Source organism: Barbus barbus, assembly GCF_936440315.1.
Source record: "Barbus barbus genome assembly, chromosome: 28".
Lineage (NCBI taxonomy): Eukaryota > Metazoa > Chordata > Actinopteri > Cypriniformes > Cyprinidae > Barbus > Barbus barbus.
Window position 1 is genome coordinate 14,103,888 of NC_136756.1, and position 13,271 is coordinate 14,117,158.

Genomic DNA, 13,271 nt, shown 5'->3' on the forward strand with positions numbered 1-13,271 from the left:
TTCTGCTTCACGTTTTCCTTTTTTTTTCTCCAGATATTGTTTCAGACTTAATTGATTTACTGTTTATTCATTTTTTTTGTAACAAATGATACATTTAGATATATTTTTGTCCTTTTTAGTGTTCTTGAGGCCGTTTACAATCAGATATTTACAGACATTATGTAAAATGTACAACTTTAAAAGTATTTTTGAATCGCCATAATAGATGATGAAAGCATTGTGACATTAACTAGCCCTACAAATAGCACAACAGTTACATAAACCATAAAGAGAAAGTTTTCAGGAAACAAACCAGAACTTTCTTTCGTGTTTATTATCAGTCTTCATCTGTGATTCAGTCTGGTTTTATGATCTATGAAAAAAAGAAAGTGAAATCCAAGATCCCAAAATTCATTAAATAACTAAAGAATTTTAAAGAAATATTTCAACAAATACCATTGCTTTATGACGTATTTTGGATTTTGACATTTCTTCGCTTTACTCCACAGCAACTAAAGGAAACATGGAAAAACACAAAGTGCTTCTTTCACTATTAATTGTCAGTATTATTGGCTTACTAGTTTTAGTGCGAATGAACAGTCCTACATATTACATACAAGCTCCTCCATCAAATAATAAATTCAAAATCCCAGCGTCTTCATATTTAATAACACCCATCAAAGACTCAGAGCATACCTTCTGTAATACATGTAAAATCATAGACCCTTTAAATTCGATAACACCCATCAAAGACTCAGAGCATTTCATGGTGTCTGCGTTTATCGACCACAGACTGGATGGGGTCATTCGAGTCATCAGCATAATCAACAGAAACAGTCTTCAGCCCCTTTACTGTGTTTACTGCAGCGCTGAACAAGACTGCAAAACTGTTCACACAGATGTCCAGATACACGACGACCATTTTAGCTTCTCGTTTGGTGCCTCAGATGTGATTTGTGAAGGTAAACACATGCAAAATGCAACTCATGTCCTCATAACAACTGACAAGAAAGATTCAGCCGACCTCAAAATGGAATATCTGCCAATAAAAAATAAAGCTGTACAAGAGACTTTTAAGTTTAACTTCACCGTTTGCATCTCTAACCTTTTTGGCGACTACAACAATGTACTGCAGTTTGCTCAAACGATGGAGATGTACAAGCTTCTGAGTGTACAGCATGTGGTCATCTATGAAACTAGTTGTGGATCAGACTTGGAAAAGCTCTTAAAACATTATGAAGCAGAGGGGATAATGGAGATCGTTCCATGGCCTATCGACCAGTTTCTAAACCCTTCTTCAGGCTGGAACTTCCAGGAGCACAAGGGTGACGTCCATTATTATGGTCAGTTAGTAACACTCAACGAGTGCATTTACAGACACATGTACCAGTCAAAGTACGTTCTCCTGAATGACATTGATGAAATCATCATGCCTTACAAACATGTTAATTTACCATCTCTCATGGAGGACCTCCAGTCTGCTCATCCCAATATAGGGGTTTTCCTCATAGAGAACCACATATTCCCTAAAACACAGTTTGAGGAGAGTGGGAGGTTCAAACGAGCAGTGTGGAATAATATCCCAGGTGTCAATATCATGGAGCACATTCACAGAGAACCAAGTCGAAAGAACATTTACAATCCTACAAAGATGATTGTCAACCCAAGGAAGGTGCAGCAAACGTCAGTCAGACGTTTGCTTTCAAAGAGGAATCAGACACTCCTCTTTGAAAGACTTTGGAGGTAATTTCCATGTACCATTTGATGTATGTAGGATTGTACAAGTGAGAGTCCCACTGCAGGGGCATCTTACCAAAGAGCAATTCTTTGAAGACAAAAGAGTCTGGGACTTTGAGCAAGAACTGATACTGAATGTTGACAAGACTTTGAATCTTTCTGGTTTCCTGAAGGCTTCTATTTGACATGTTTGTATTCATGTAAATATGCAAATAGCCAAAACTGTTTTTTTTTTTTTAGAAAAACAGTAAAAAAAAAAATGCATTTGAGTTGCTGCCTCCAGCCCAAAGGTTCAACCGTCAAATAAAATGTTCTTTTGAAAAAACAACCCCCCTCAAAAAAACTAAAACACAATAATCTAACAACTGAGATATGAAAGCATGAGTATTTGTCAAATAATGTCGAGCCAATATTTCAAGCATAAATCACAGTATTTTATAAATATTTGTAATACAAATGCCAGATTTTTTATTATTTTTTGTGGTTTAATACATACTGATATGTTCATAAAGATTTCATGTGAATTATGTTAGATTGCTTTTTATCTTTTTTGAAATGCCCTACAGTTCAGGGTAAAAAACAAACAAACTGGGAAATACTAACATAACCTACTGATATATTTGTCAAACTGCATATGACATTCAAAATATGATCAAATGCAAATGTATTGCAACCTATAGAACATCACTTTAACAGTCAGAAGTGAGGACAGTAACAGAGTTTGCCTTTACTTGAGATGAAACCTGCAACATTTGTGTTTTAATTAGTATGTGTTTTAATTAGTTAATTAGGTAATTAACCTACCTTAACCTATATTGTAGAGGTGATTACCTGTGTTGTCTTTAGATTTAGAGTGGTCACTTCTGAGGCTGTGTGTAAACACCTTTAAAAACTGCCCACCGAATGCCTTTAAAATACAATGCTTGCCTTAGACTTTTGATGACTGCAGCGCCACACAGCACGTTCTCAATAAATAAGCCTGCTGAAGATACCCAAAAGTCTCCTGGTCTTCGCTTCTGAGTTCCATCAATGGAAATCCAGAAAATTCTGTCAATGTCTAGGAAGTAGTTAATAGACTGTGTGCATATTATATATAATATATACACGTATAAATAATTATAGAATGCATATGTGCTTGTCTATGAATTTCTTTGCAGCATTTTTTTTACCCATAAGCTGGATCAAATAGTGAAGGGAAAGCCACCAACATGAGCCCATCCATGTGAACTCTTTCAGTACCGCTGAAAAAGCATCACAATTGATTGTAAAGAGCTGTAATCTAAACCACACGTGGCTACATTAAATTAAAGTATTTTAAAATTCAAAAGCAATGGATTCTTTGCATATCCTGACATATTTCTTGCAAGGATTAAAAGGGGATGTGTTTAACGTCAAAAAGATGGGTCTGCTTGCCTAAAATAGTATTTTTTAAAGAATTTTATAATCTACATTTCAGTTTCAAGGAGTCATGAGCCGAGAGAGCACAACCATATCAATATTCCCAAACATTGCAAACACGCTTGCAATAATTCATACATGCACACACTCATTCACATACGAGAGTACACTCAATAATGTACAAGAATATATCAATACAACATATAAGTAAATATATCTAAACATACCAGTAATCAGTTTTAATGGAAAACAGTCGGTGATCATATAACACTGAAACTGAAGCCTGGTCGAAATGTCAGTGGGAAATTTCTTATGCTATTATTTTTGTTGTTGTTTTTAAACTGGATGTATCCTGATTCATTACCACAAAAATGGAGAAATAACTGCACAACAGTGAAAACAAAAGACCCCTGGTAAGATTTCAAAGCTACAATATTTTCAAATAGTAATTATAAAAGGTGCAATGTATTTATTATCCTGATGATAATTAATTAATCCAACATTCCGCTCCACAAGAGGGCACATAAATAGGTGGGAATCGAGTTCATTTACTAATGCTTCTCCCGTGTCCCATTAAGCAACAGTACATCCTGTGCAGTCTTGTACACTCAATAGGGGTATTTGGATATGGAGATGTAGATAATAAAGATACTCTGGTAGGTTATGCGCCCCTGGTCTGACAGCGTAGTTGCTTGTACCCGAAGTCGCACCAGGCCGGGCCAGTCTAAAGGCTTTACTGTAAATATGATGCCTCTTCCTGCTTCGTCCTTAATGCCAAATGGCCTCTCTCCATTTTCCCCTCCTTGCTCCAGGATAGTGAAGGATGTGTGGTCTTGGAGAACACCTGATTCAGAGAAAGCTGACAAACGGGCCACATTATGGTGTGCTGGTATGCCCAGAGGAAGAGTGAGGAGCTTGTACTGGAGCAGAGGAAAGCCTGTGGAGCCACAATCTAGTCTGGAAGTGCAAGGCCTGTAGCAGGTGCTGGGATCAAAGCAATAGAGCAAATGTTTATGGGTCAATACGAGTGTCCATGTTAAATAAATGAATTTAAAAAAAAAACTTGGTTAAAAAAAAAAAAAAGGTAAGTATTCATGAAAGATTTAATTTGGTTTAATAGCATTTTCAAGAAAAAGTAATGATTCTTGACATCTTAACATCCTTTTCAAGTTTGTTTCAAAGTATTTATATAATAATAATAATAAAAGTAAATAAAAATATATCTGCAAGCAGCAATTATTATCAGGGTTCAAGGCATTTAAACACATAAGGAAAAATACATATTATTTAGCAAGCCTGTAACCACCTAAGTCAATCATTAAAACTGCATTTTTGAGGCAGGCAATTTACCAAAGAAATATAATGGTGTTTGATGTTTATGACTGTTATAGTGCCAGCTGTGGTCCAATCCCCTTAAAACTTTGCATGCTTGCACCTGTCGCATGTGCTCAGCAGGTTTCATGACATTGAGTTTTCCTTTAGGCTTTATAAGATTTTGGGTAAATTTGGACAGCCCCCTTCTCTAAAGGACACTGTTATAGCTTTCCATAGGGTAAATTTCAACATTTTTTTTTTATAATTATTAGCCTAGAGAGTCCAGAGGATTGTACTGCAGTGTTTTTTTCCAGATTGAGCGATAAACCTAGGAATAGGTGGGGTGGTGATGGCGCAGTGGATAAGACACATGCCTTTGGTGTGAGAGACCAGGGTTCGAATCCACTGTGAGACACCAATGTGTCCCTGAGCAAGACACTTAACCCCTAGTTGCTCCTCTGACATATATAGCAATTGTAAGTCGCTTTGGATAAAAGCGTCAGCTAAATGAATAAATGTAAATGTAAATGAATAATTTGCAAAAGGATTTTTTTTACATCTTCTCAATAATTTAGCAAATGATTTGATTGACAGCTGTGGATCGAGGGGCAAAGTTGTCCGGAATGAGGAGTTGTATCATATGATATGAATATTGTGCGTATATGCAAAAAACTGTGCGACGTACAATCGTTTACGACCATGAAAAGTGTGATATCGCCCCCAGTGGCCAAAGTCTTTCGAATTTCTCTCAGACCTTTGGGGCTGTGAGTTGAACAAGCCCTCCGAGTTTCGTTCCGATTGGCCTCCGTTAACCTTGTCTAACAGGTGCTCAAACTTCAATTCAACTCAAGTTTATTTGTATAACGCTTTTTACGATACAAATCGTTGCAAAGCAGCTCTACAGGAATTTAAGTTTCCACAATATATTTGTATATTGCAGAACCTTAATATATTTAACTTATGGCAAAATTTGGTAATTCTGTATGTTGTCTGAGCATTGGCATCCTCTGAGGTCCTATGAGGAGTTGGCATCATCTTTCGCCAAACTTCGCCACGCACACAATCAAATCTGAGTTAGTAACACTCACATTTGAGTCTGCGACTGACGGTTTAGAAGTTATGAGTGATTTTGTTCTTTTGATTGCTATAGTGTCCCCGTCAGATCGATTGGGGCAAGCCTTGGTCACGTTGTAGGTGATGAGAGTACTACCATCCCTCCAAGTTTCAAGTCTCTATGACTTATGGTTTGGTCTGCATGATCCATTTTATGTGGAGATTTCTGATCTGTGACCATTCTAACAATTACAATAGGGTTTCAGCGCTACGCGCTTGAACCCCTAAATAAAAAACAAAACCTACTAAACAATTTTCTTTTCATTAATTTATTTTACTGAGGCTTTCATTCATTATATTACAACCAAATCTTACCCTGGATTGCGTCCTCTTTGGTAGCTGCTGGGACAGGGTGTGTCAAGACACTGGTAGCCCCCCCGTGTGTTAAAGCACATTTGGTTTGGGCCACACCGAACACCTTGCACAGTGCACTCATCAATATCTATAAGAAAAGTTGATTTTCAAACTTTTTTCCACATGAAAAAATACTTTATATACAGGAATGTGAATCTGAGTTAATGAAAGATCATTTTTTAATATAAAAAGTGCAAAAGACTCACCTTTGCATGTTCGCCCATTGGATAATAGTTGGTATCCTGGTGGGCAAGTGCACTGGTAGCTTCCTATTGTGTTTCTGCACTCATGTTGGCAAGGCTTTTTAAATGCACATTCATCAATATCTTTGTGAAAGAAGAAAGATTGTTCTGGTAAATCAAAGTCTTGAATATAAATTAAAAACAAAATAAAATAAAGTTCAGGGTTGAGAGTATTTAAGTCAATTGGTTTAAATTAAAAAAAAATTCAACCCTTCGATGCACAGGCCATCCATACAGTATGTTGCCTTGCTATTGCTGGGATAGGCTCCAGTCTCAGTTTGGATAAGATAAGATTATTTTATCAATTTTTATCCAAACTGATGAACTAAACTAAACTAAATTAAAATAAAAAATACAGTGTAATGTTACACACCTATGCAAGTACCATCCTTGCTGGTGTATCCAACTGGGCATTCATGCCTGGGACGACGTGAAGATCCAAGGTGCTCTGGTAGGACTGAGAGGCGACTGAGGTAAGGTCGCTCTAAAGTAGATACCAGCTGGGGCCGCAGTCTGGCTTGTACCCGGGTACTGTTGGTAAAGCTATGCCCTCTTTCAAGCCCAGCACATGAGCGACCATCTCCCAGAAGGACCGTCCCTGGTGGACAAAGGCAGCGGAAGCTGCCCGGAACATTCCGGCATTGAAAAGCACAAGGGCTGGGCACCTGCACGCATTCGTCAATATCTGCAATGCCAAAAAATAACATGCATTAGTTTTACATAGTTTATAAATGTGAGTAATTTCAGACAGTTTTTTTCATAATTAGACATAATTTGACTGTGTTTGTGACCCTTACCTAAGCAAGGTCGACCTACACCTTGAGAGTGGTAGCCTCGGGGACAAACACATCCATACCCACCAATAGTGTTCTGGCAGATTTGACTGTAGCGGCACATATGACTGCCATCCTGGCATTCATCTATGTCTGCAAGGAACAGAGCGCACGTCTCATTTAAAATAAACTGATTTGTTGAAGTAACAGGGTTTTAATTGAGTGACTCCTTACCCACACACACTCCATTTTCCGCTGCGGTCATGCCAGATGGGCAGCTGTCAAAACACTGATATCCTCCATCTGTGTTTCGGCACTGCTGGTGTGCTGGACACACATTCCTCAAACACTCATTTATATCTGATTATAAACAAGCATAAATGATGTTAAGTAAAATGCAAGCTTTCTATGCTACAGTTTTGATTCACTCAAAAACTTCTATGCATCTCCACCCTGTGTTTGTGAAATTAAAAATATAAAATATATATTTAAACATATAGTCTGAAAAGAATTCTGTCATCATTTATGTCGTTCCAAACCTGTATGACTTTCTTTTGCGGAACACAATATATATTTGAATGTCTCAGTGGAAGTCATTGGGCTTCAATGTTGTTTGGCTCCCACTGTTCAAAATATCTTATTTTATGTTCAAGTTTCAGTTTTGGGATGACATGAAGATGAATAAATGATGACAATTTCATCTCCCACAGTGTAAAACAAAATTAAACGTGCATCTAATTATTCCTAACTGGTCCGATGGAAGTCTTGGAGTCTCAGTTTCTGAAAAGTGTAAATCCCATGAAGTGAAGTGACATACTGCCAAGTATGGTGACCTATACTCGGAATTCGTGCTCTGCATTTAACCCATCCAACGTGCACACACACAGCAGTGAACACACACACACCGTGAACACACACCCGGTGCAGTGGGCAGCCATTTATGCTGCGGTGCCCGGGGAGCAGTTGGGGGTTCGGTGCCTTGCTCGAGGGTACCTCAGTCATGGTATTGATGGTGAAGAGAGCGCGGGACATTCACTCCCCCCACCTACAATCCCCGCCGGCCCGAGACTCGAACCCGCAACCTTTGGATTACGAGTCCGACTCTCAAACCATTAGGCCATGACTTCCCATCTTTTATGAGATATGCTATTCAAAAACTCCACTAAACAACACCAATGAATCTGTTAAATTCAATATGGATTTACAAAGTGGCACTGACCCAGGCAGCGATGTCCCACCAGCTGGTATCCTGGATGGCAGGTGCAACGGTAGGAGCCTAGAGTATTAAAACACTGCTGCTGGCATGGAGAGACTGCTGATTCTTGACACTCATCCACATCTGAAGGAAAAGATTGGTCAGTTTACTCCTCTACATTCTGGATAGTTCCTGTATATAGAACAATTCAGTCTAAAGATTTTAATTGTGGAAATCTCAATGACTTTTCTAATTGTTGTTGACTTGAGAATTGAATAGAGCAAATAAATTCTCCATCCATTATCCACTGACCACTATATTTTAAATTTAAACTGACCTTCACAGCTGAGCCCAACTAAACTGGGTTTGAAGCCCAGGCCACACTTGGCTTGACAGCGATACGTCCCAACAGTGTTCACACACTGCTGGTTGGGGTGACACAAGTGGGAACCTTGGGTGCACTCATCAATATCTGAATCAAAACAGAAATCACAGTAAGCAACTGTTCTGCTTCCAAGAAAACAGATTATCTTTTCACTGCCTTCCAGTCGAATGTGCTAATATCTTCTAGGAACATTTGAACTTTATCAAAGTCTCTTTAAGACAAGTCATGTCACTCGGCGGCCATCTTTGAAACGCCTCTCGGGCATGCAGCAAGTGCAGCTCATGCTGCAACCTCCCGCTCACTCTCTTGAAACCAACAGGGAAGTGACTAAAAGTGCAATTCATCGACTGGCCGCTAGAGGCTGGCTGCAAAAGGGAGTCAATCCCATAGACTCCCCATGTTAAAATGCCCAACTTTACAGCCTGGTACAAAAAGTGTTTTTGGTATATATAGCTAATTTTGCCCTTCGGGACAACTGTGAGGGGGGTTAATTTTTTTTATAACTCATCCATTTAAATGATATTAAGCCTTAAAAGTTCTGCATAATTAAGGGCGTGGCCACTTGAGTGAAAGGTGGACTGCCGCTGCTGTCACCACTGTCGCGCTTGGTGAACCAACTCCACCCACCCCATGCCTTTTTTGCCCATTTTCGATTATCCGGGAGTGACGCGCTGCCAAGATGGAGACAGCCGGCTTCTTCAGAAACCTACGGGTGACGTCACGGACACTACGTCCTTTTTTTTTTTTTTTTTTTTTTTTTACAGTCTATGGTTTCTTTGAACGGGGAAACATCAAATTCTCCAAAACTGTTCACTAAGCTTACGATTAAATTTCATATTTGAAATCACCAAATAAATTTGACAACAACTGTATCAAATGTTTCTTTTGTTCAAATAGCATTATAAAAAGCTTATTTTTCAGGCTAGATTAGCCAGTGCGCATGCGCAGTCCAGTGCACGTCTCAGAACGCTGACTGTTTCTATAGCAACCGGGACTTCTAACTGCAGTTGCAGTGTCGTATGGATGACTTTATCGATTAGCTCTTTCACTCAGAAGGCGGAGCTTCCTGCTATTGAGCGTTGCATTTCCCCATTCAAACTATACCAGTGACACATCTTGGGTATTCTATAGTCTATGACTTTATTATGGATAGTGCCACCAAAATACTGTATTTAGATTTTTTGGGGTTTAAAAGTTAATTTGTATTAAACCAAAACATTTCTTAATATAGATAATTTTAACTAATTTTTTACTTCAGTTGGAGAACTTATGATTAATATAGATCTGACCTTGGCAGGTGTTGGACTCAGTAGAGATGGTGAATCCAGAAGGACACGCGCAGGAGAAACCACCCATGATATTATTACATGCATGTGAGCAGGGAGTGTCAACAGCACATTCGTCCTCATCTAAAAGACAAAACAATAACAAAATATTCCAATTACATTCTACGATAAATTTTGTTTTAATATTGGTAAAAGAATGTGGGCTTAGTTGCATATACATATTAAAACAGTTTATAGTACATACCGGCACAGTAAGATGCTGTGTCCAATACAAAACCCTTTGGACATGTCTCTCCATCACCCTCTGCACACAAACAAATTATTTATTATGCATTTTTGAATTGAAATATGATTTATAAAAAAATATTCCAAATGAGTATGCTTGAAAATGCATCATTTTACACACTGTCAATTATCTGAGAAACTGTCCCATGGACTGACCTGGTATGAGTAAACTGGCAGTCATCTTGAACTCCAGGCTGAGACTGAAAAAGCTGTAGGTGCTACTTATTCCTGTCAGTTTGAGGAGCTGCAGCAGGGGCCCCTGACGGTTCTCCGGCCCTTCAAAAACCACAGAATGATTGCATCGTAGGGTCAGAGGAGCCCCGTCCCACATGTGATTCTGTGAGGACCAGGAATAAAGCTGCCCGGAGCCTGTCTGCACATATGACTCGTCAAACTCCTAATGAACAGACGGAAAGAAAATCAAGTATTCATTTTTGTATGAACTATCACTTTAAGAGTATTCTAAATATACCGTTTTTGGTAAATTTTCATTAACTACTTTTCTATTTTTACATTTGTACATGCACTACTGCTTAATAAATTAATGCTTTTATACAGCAGGAATGCATTAAATGTATCAATTGTGACAGTAAAGTGTTACAAAAGATATTTCATTCTTGGTTTCACCAGAAATATTAAGCAGCACAACTGTTTTCAACACTGATAATAATAAGAATTCTTTTCTTGACTACCATATCAGCATATTAGAATGATTTCTGAAGGATCATGTGACACTGAAGACAGGAGTAATGATGTTGAAAATTCAGATTTGCCAGCAAAGAAAAAAAATTACATTTTAAAATACACTAAAATAGAGAAGTTATTTTAATTGGTAAAATATTTCAAAATATCACAGTGTTGCTGTATTTTTGATCCAATAAAAGCAGCCTTAGTGAGGAGAAGAGACATTAAAACTCTTACTGACTCATTACATAAATGCAAGTCAGAGCGCCTTACGTCCATGAGTTTGAAGGACCAACCTGCAGATTAAGATTAGAAGTCAACAGCATAGGAGGAACAAATCCGTTGATCACAATGTCCACTAGCAGAGCCCCCTCTGCATCCAGACCTCTGGCCACATGAGTCAGCTTTAAGACCTCTCCTGTTGTTCCAAAGCAGAAGACAAATTCAATGGATAGAATCAAAAATGAAGTCCTCTCAGCAACAGAAAATGTGTTTTTGTCCCATTTACAACAACAGATATGTTAATTAGGCTTGTTAAAGTGGCAAGTATGGAAAGCTGTAACCTGTGTCAAACTCCAGCTGAGATTCCTGTCTGAACTGCCCTTGAGTGAGAGAGAAGCCATTTTGGGTTTCCGGTGATTGATATACAGTTGTCCAGTGAATTGGGGCAAATACTGACACGAGAACTCGCAACAAAGGACCTGTAATGCAGGAAGGTTTCAAATAATAGATTCAAAATAAAACAACAAGCTCTTATTTATCAGAGAAAGAACATTGGCAGTTTAAATGTGTTGTCTGGTACTTCTTGATGTCTGTTTGAAGGCACACTTGTCAAATGACAAGCATAATAGAAAGGATTTTTTTTTTTGTTATCAAGGACCAGTTTCTCCTGTTCTTGTCAGCTAGAAGTCAACATAGCTTTGATTGAGCATGACTGATTGCTTAAAGGGATACTCCACCCCAAAATGGAAATTCTCTCATTAATCACTTACCCCCATGTCGTTCCAAACCCATAAAAGCTTCGTTCGTCCTCAGAACACAATATATTTTGGATGAAAACCGGGAGACTTGTGACTGTCTCATTGACTGCATAGTAAATTGCACTGTCAAGGTCCATAAAAGTATGAAAAGCATCGTCAAAATAGTCCATCTGCCATCAGTGGTTCAATCTGAATTTTATGAAGCAACGAGAATACTTTTCGTACGCAAAGAAAATAAAAATAGCAACATTTATTCAACAATTAGTCTCCTCTCTGTCTCTCTGTGTCAGCATAGCTCCATTTTGAAAAGCATTCGATGGACGCAAAGTGCGTACGCTATTCTCTGTCATCAGTAACGCATGGATACGCTGTTTCCGTTCAAATCAGCGTAAATAAACGTACAATACGTATGTGTTACTGATGTTTTTTATACTTTTCTGTGCCTTGACAGTCAATGGGACAGTTACAAGCCTCCCGGTTTTCATCCAAAATATCTTAACTTGTGTTCCGAGGACGAATTAAGCTTTTACAGGTTTGGAACTACATGGATTAATGACAAAATTTGTTTTTTTTTTATGGTGTAGTATCCCTTTAAGGCGAGACACTGCAGGTGAATAGGGTAAAATAATTAACTAATAGTTATCACCTTACTTAGCTAGTTGATTGATTACATTGATAATTGCAAACATTTTTTTGTATTACAAGCTTTCTAAAATGTTAGGTTTAAATATGCAAATGATGCATTATTTAATAAAATATGCGCTAATTTGCATACATTTCTAGAACAAAAATCTAAACACTGGATGAAGTTGGTTTCAAAATTCTTATTTCATTTTATTGACATATTAGAGTCAAAAGTTTTTACAGAGGGAATTAATCTCATTTTGTCACTCCATAATTCATTAAATACTTAGAACAGACAGAAAACAATACATTTTCTAAATTTTTTGGGGAATAAAATGTTGTATATAATCAAGAAAATTATATATGAACAAATCCCTCAGTAAAAACCTTCAGGATATAGACAGGAATAAAGATGTAAAGTTTGGTGTGTGTAAGTGCTACTGAAGTGGAGATATATGGCTCAATGTAGGAGAGAAAACTCATTTTGAGAAAACGGCCTTTAAAAATATATATTTTATATATATTTTAATTGAAATCTATTGACACAAATCGATAAAAGTGCTATAGAAGAAACACTTAACAGTGTCTTTTGGATGTTTTCTTTCCGCTAGTCTGAAAAAACACTTTATGAAAAAGCAAAAAGCCCAAAATCTCAAATTTGACAGGTGCATGAAAAAACTGTTTTTGCCTGCAGTGTCTCCCATTAAGTACATTCTGGCACATGGCCAAACCACAATGTGCATGTAAATACACTCACCAACACTTGGAGGAATGTTCTCTACATGGGCCTCCAGCGTGCTGGTACCATCCGCTTCATTCTCTGTGATATTGGCTTCCAGATAGGCCACTCCAAACTCCTTCTCATTAATCATGCCTATCAGACTGCCCCGTGCACGCCGCGGAGACTCACCTACACAACAGA

At 38.0% G+C, this 13,271-nt stretch overlaps 1 protein-coding gene and 1 pseudogene across 2 annotated transcripts in view; one reads left to right on the top strand and one right to left on the bottom strand.

Moving 5' to 3' along the window:
• The first annotated feature begins 571 nt into the window (after positions 1–571).
• Positions 572–1,901, top strand: LOC306848796 (annotated as a pseudogene). Its single transcript has one exon. The product of its transcript is annotated as an uncharacterized misc_RNA (transcript).
• A 262-nt stretch (positions 1,902–2,163) lies between these two features.
• The window catches only part of hmcn2 (hemicentin 2), an 81,950-nt gene continuing 70,842 nt past the window's right edge, over positions 2,164–13,271 (bottom strand). Inside the window, exons 68-81 of the mRNA XM_079382709.1 lie at positions 13,107–13,259; positions 11,309–11,446; positions 11,042–11,163; positions 10,218–10,458; positions 10,021–10,080; positions 9,780–9,899; positions 8,443–8,577; positions 8,130–8,249; positions 7,145–7,270; positions 6,935–7,063; positions 6,511–6,822; positions 6,102–6,221; positions 5,857–5,983; positions 2,164–4,098 (exon numbers count right to left, since the gene is read on the bottom strand). Coding sequence (XP_079238835.1) covers positions 3,723–4,098; positions 5,857–5,983; positions 6,102–6,221; positions 6,511–6,822; positions 6,935–7,063; positions 7,145–7,270; positions 8,130–8,249; positions 8,443–8,577; positions 9,780–9,899; positions 10,021–10,080; positions 10,218–10,458; positions 11,042–11,163; positions 11,309–11,446; positions 13,107–13,259 — 2,279 coding nt within the window. The 3' untranslated portion in view covers positions 2,164–3,722. The remainder of the gene's footprint in view (positions 4,099–5,856; positions 5,984–6,101; positions 6,222–6,510; positions 6,823–6,934; positions 7,064–7,144; positions 7,271–8,129; positions 8,250–8,442; positions 8,578–9,779; positions 9,900–10,020; positions 10,081–10,217; positions 10,459–11,041; positions 11,164–11,308; positions 11,447–13,106; positions 13,260–13,271) is intronic.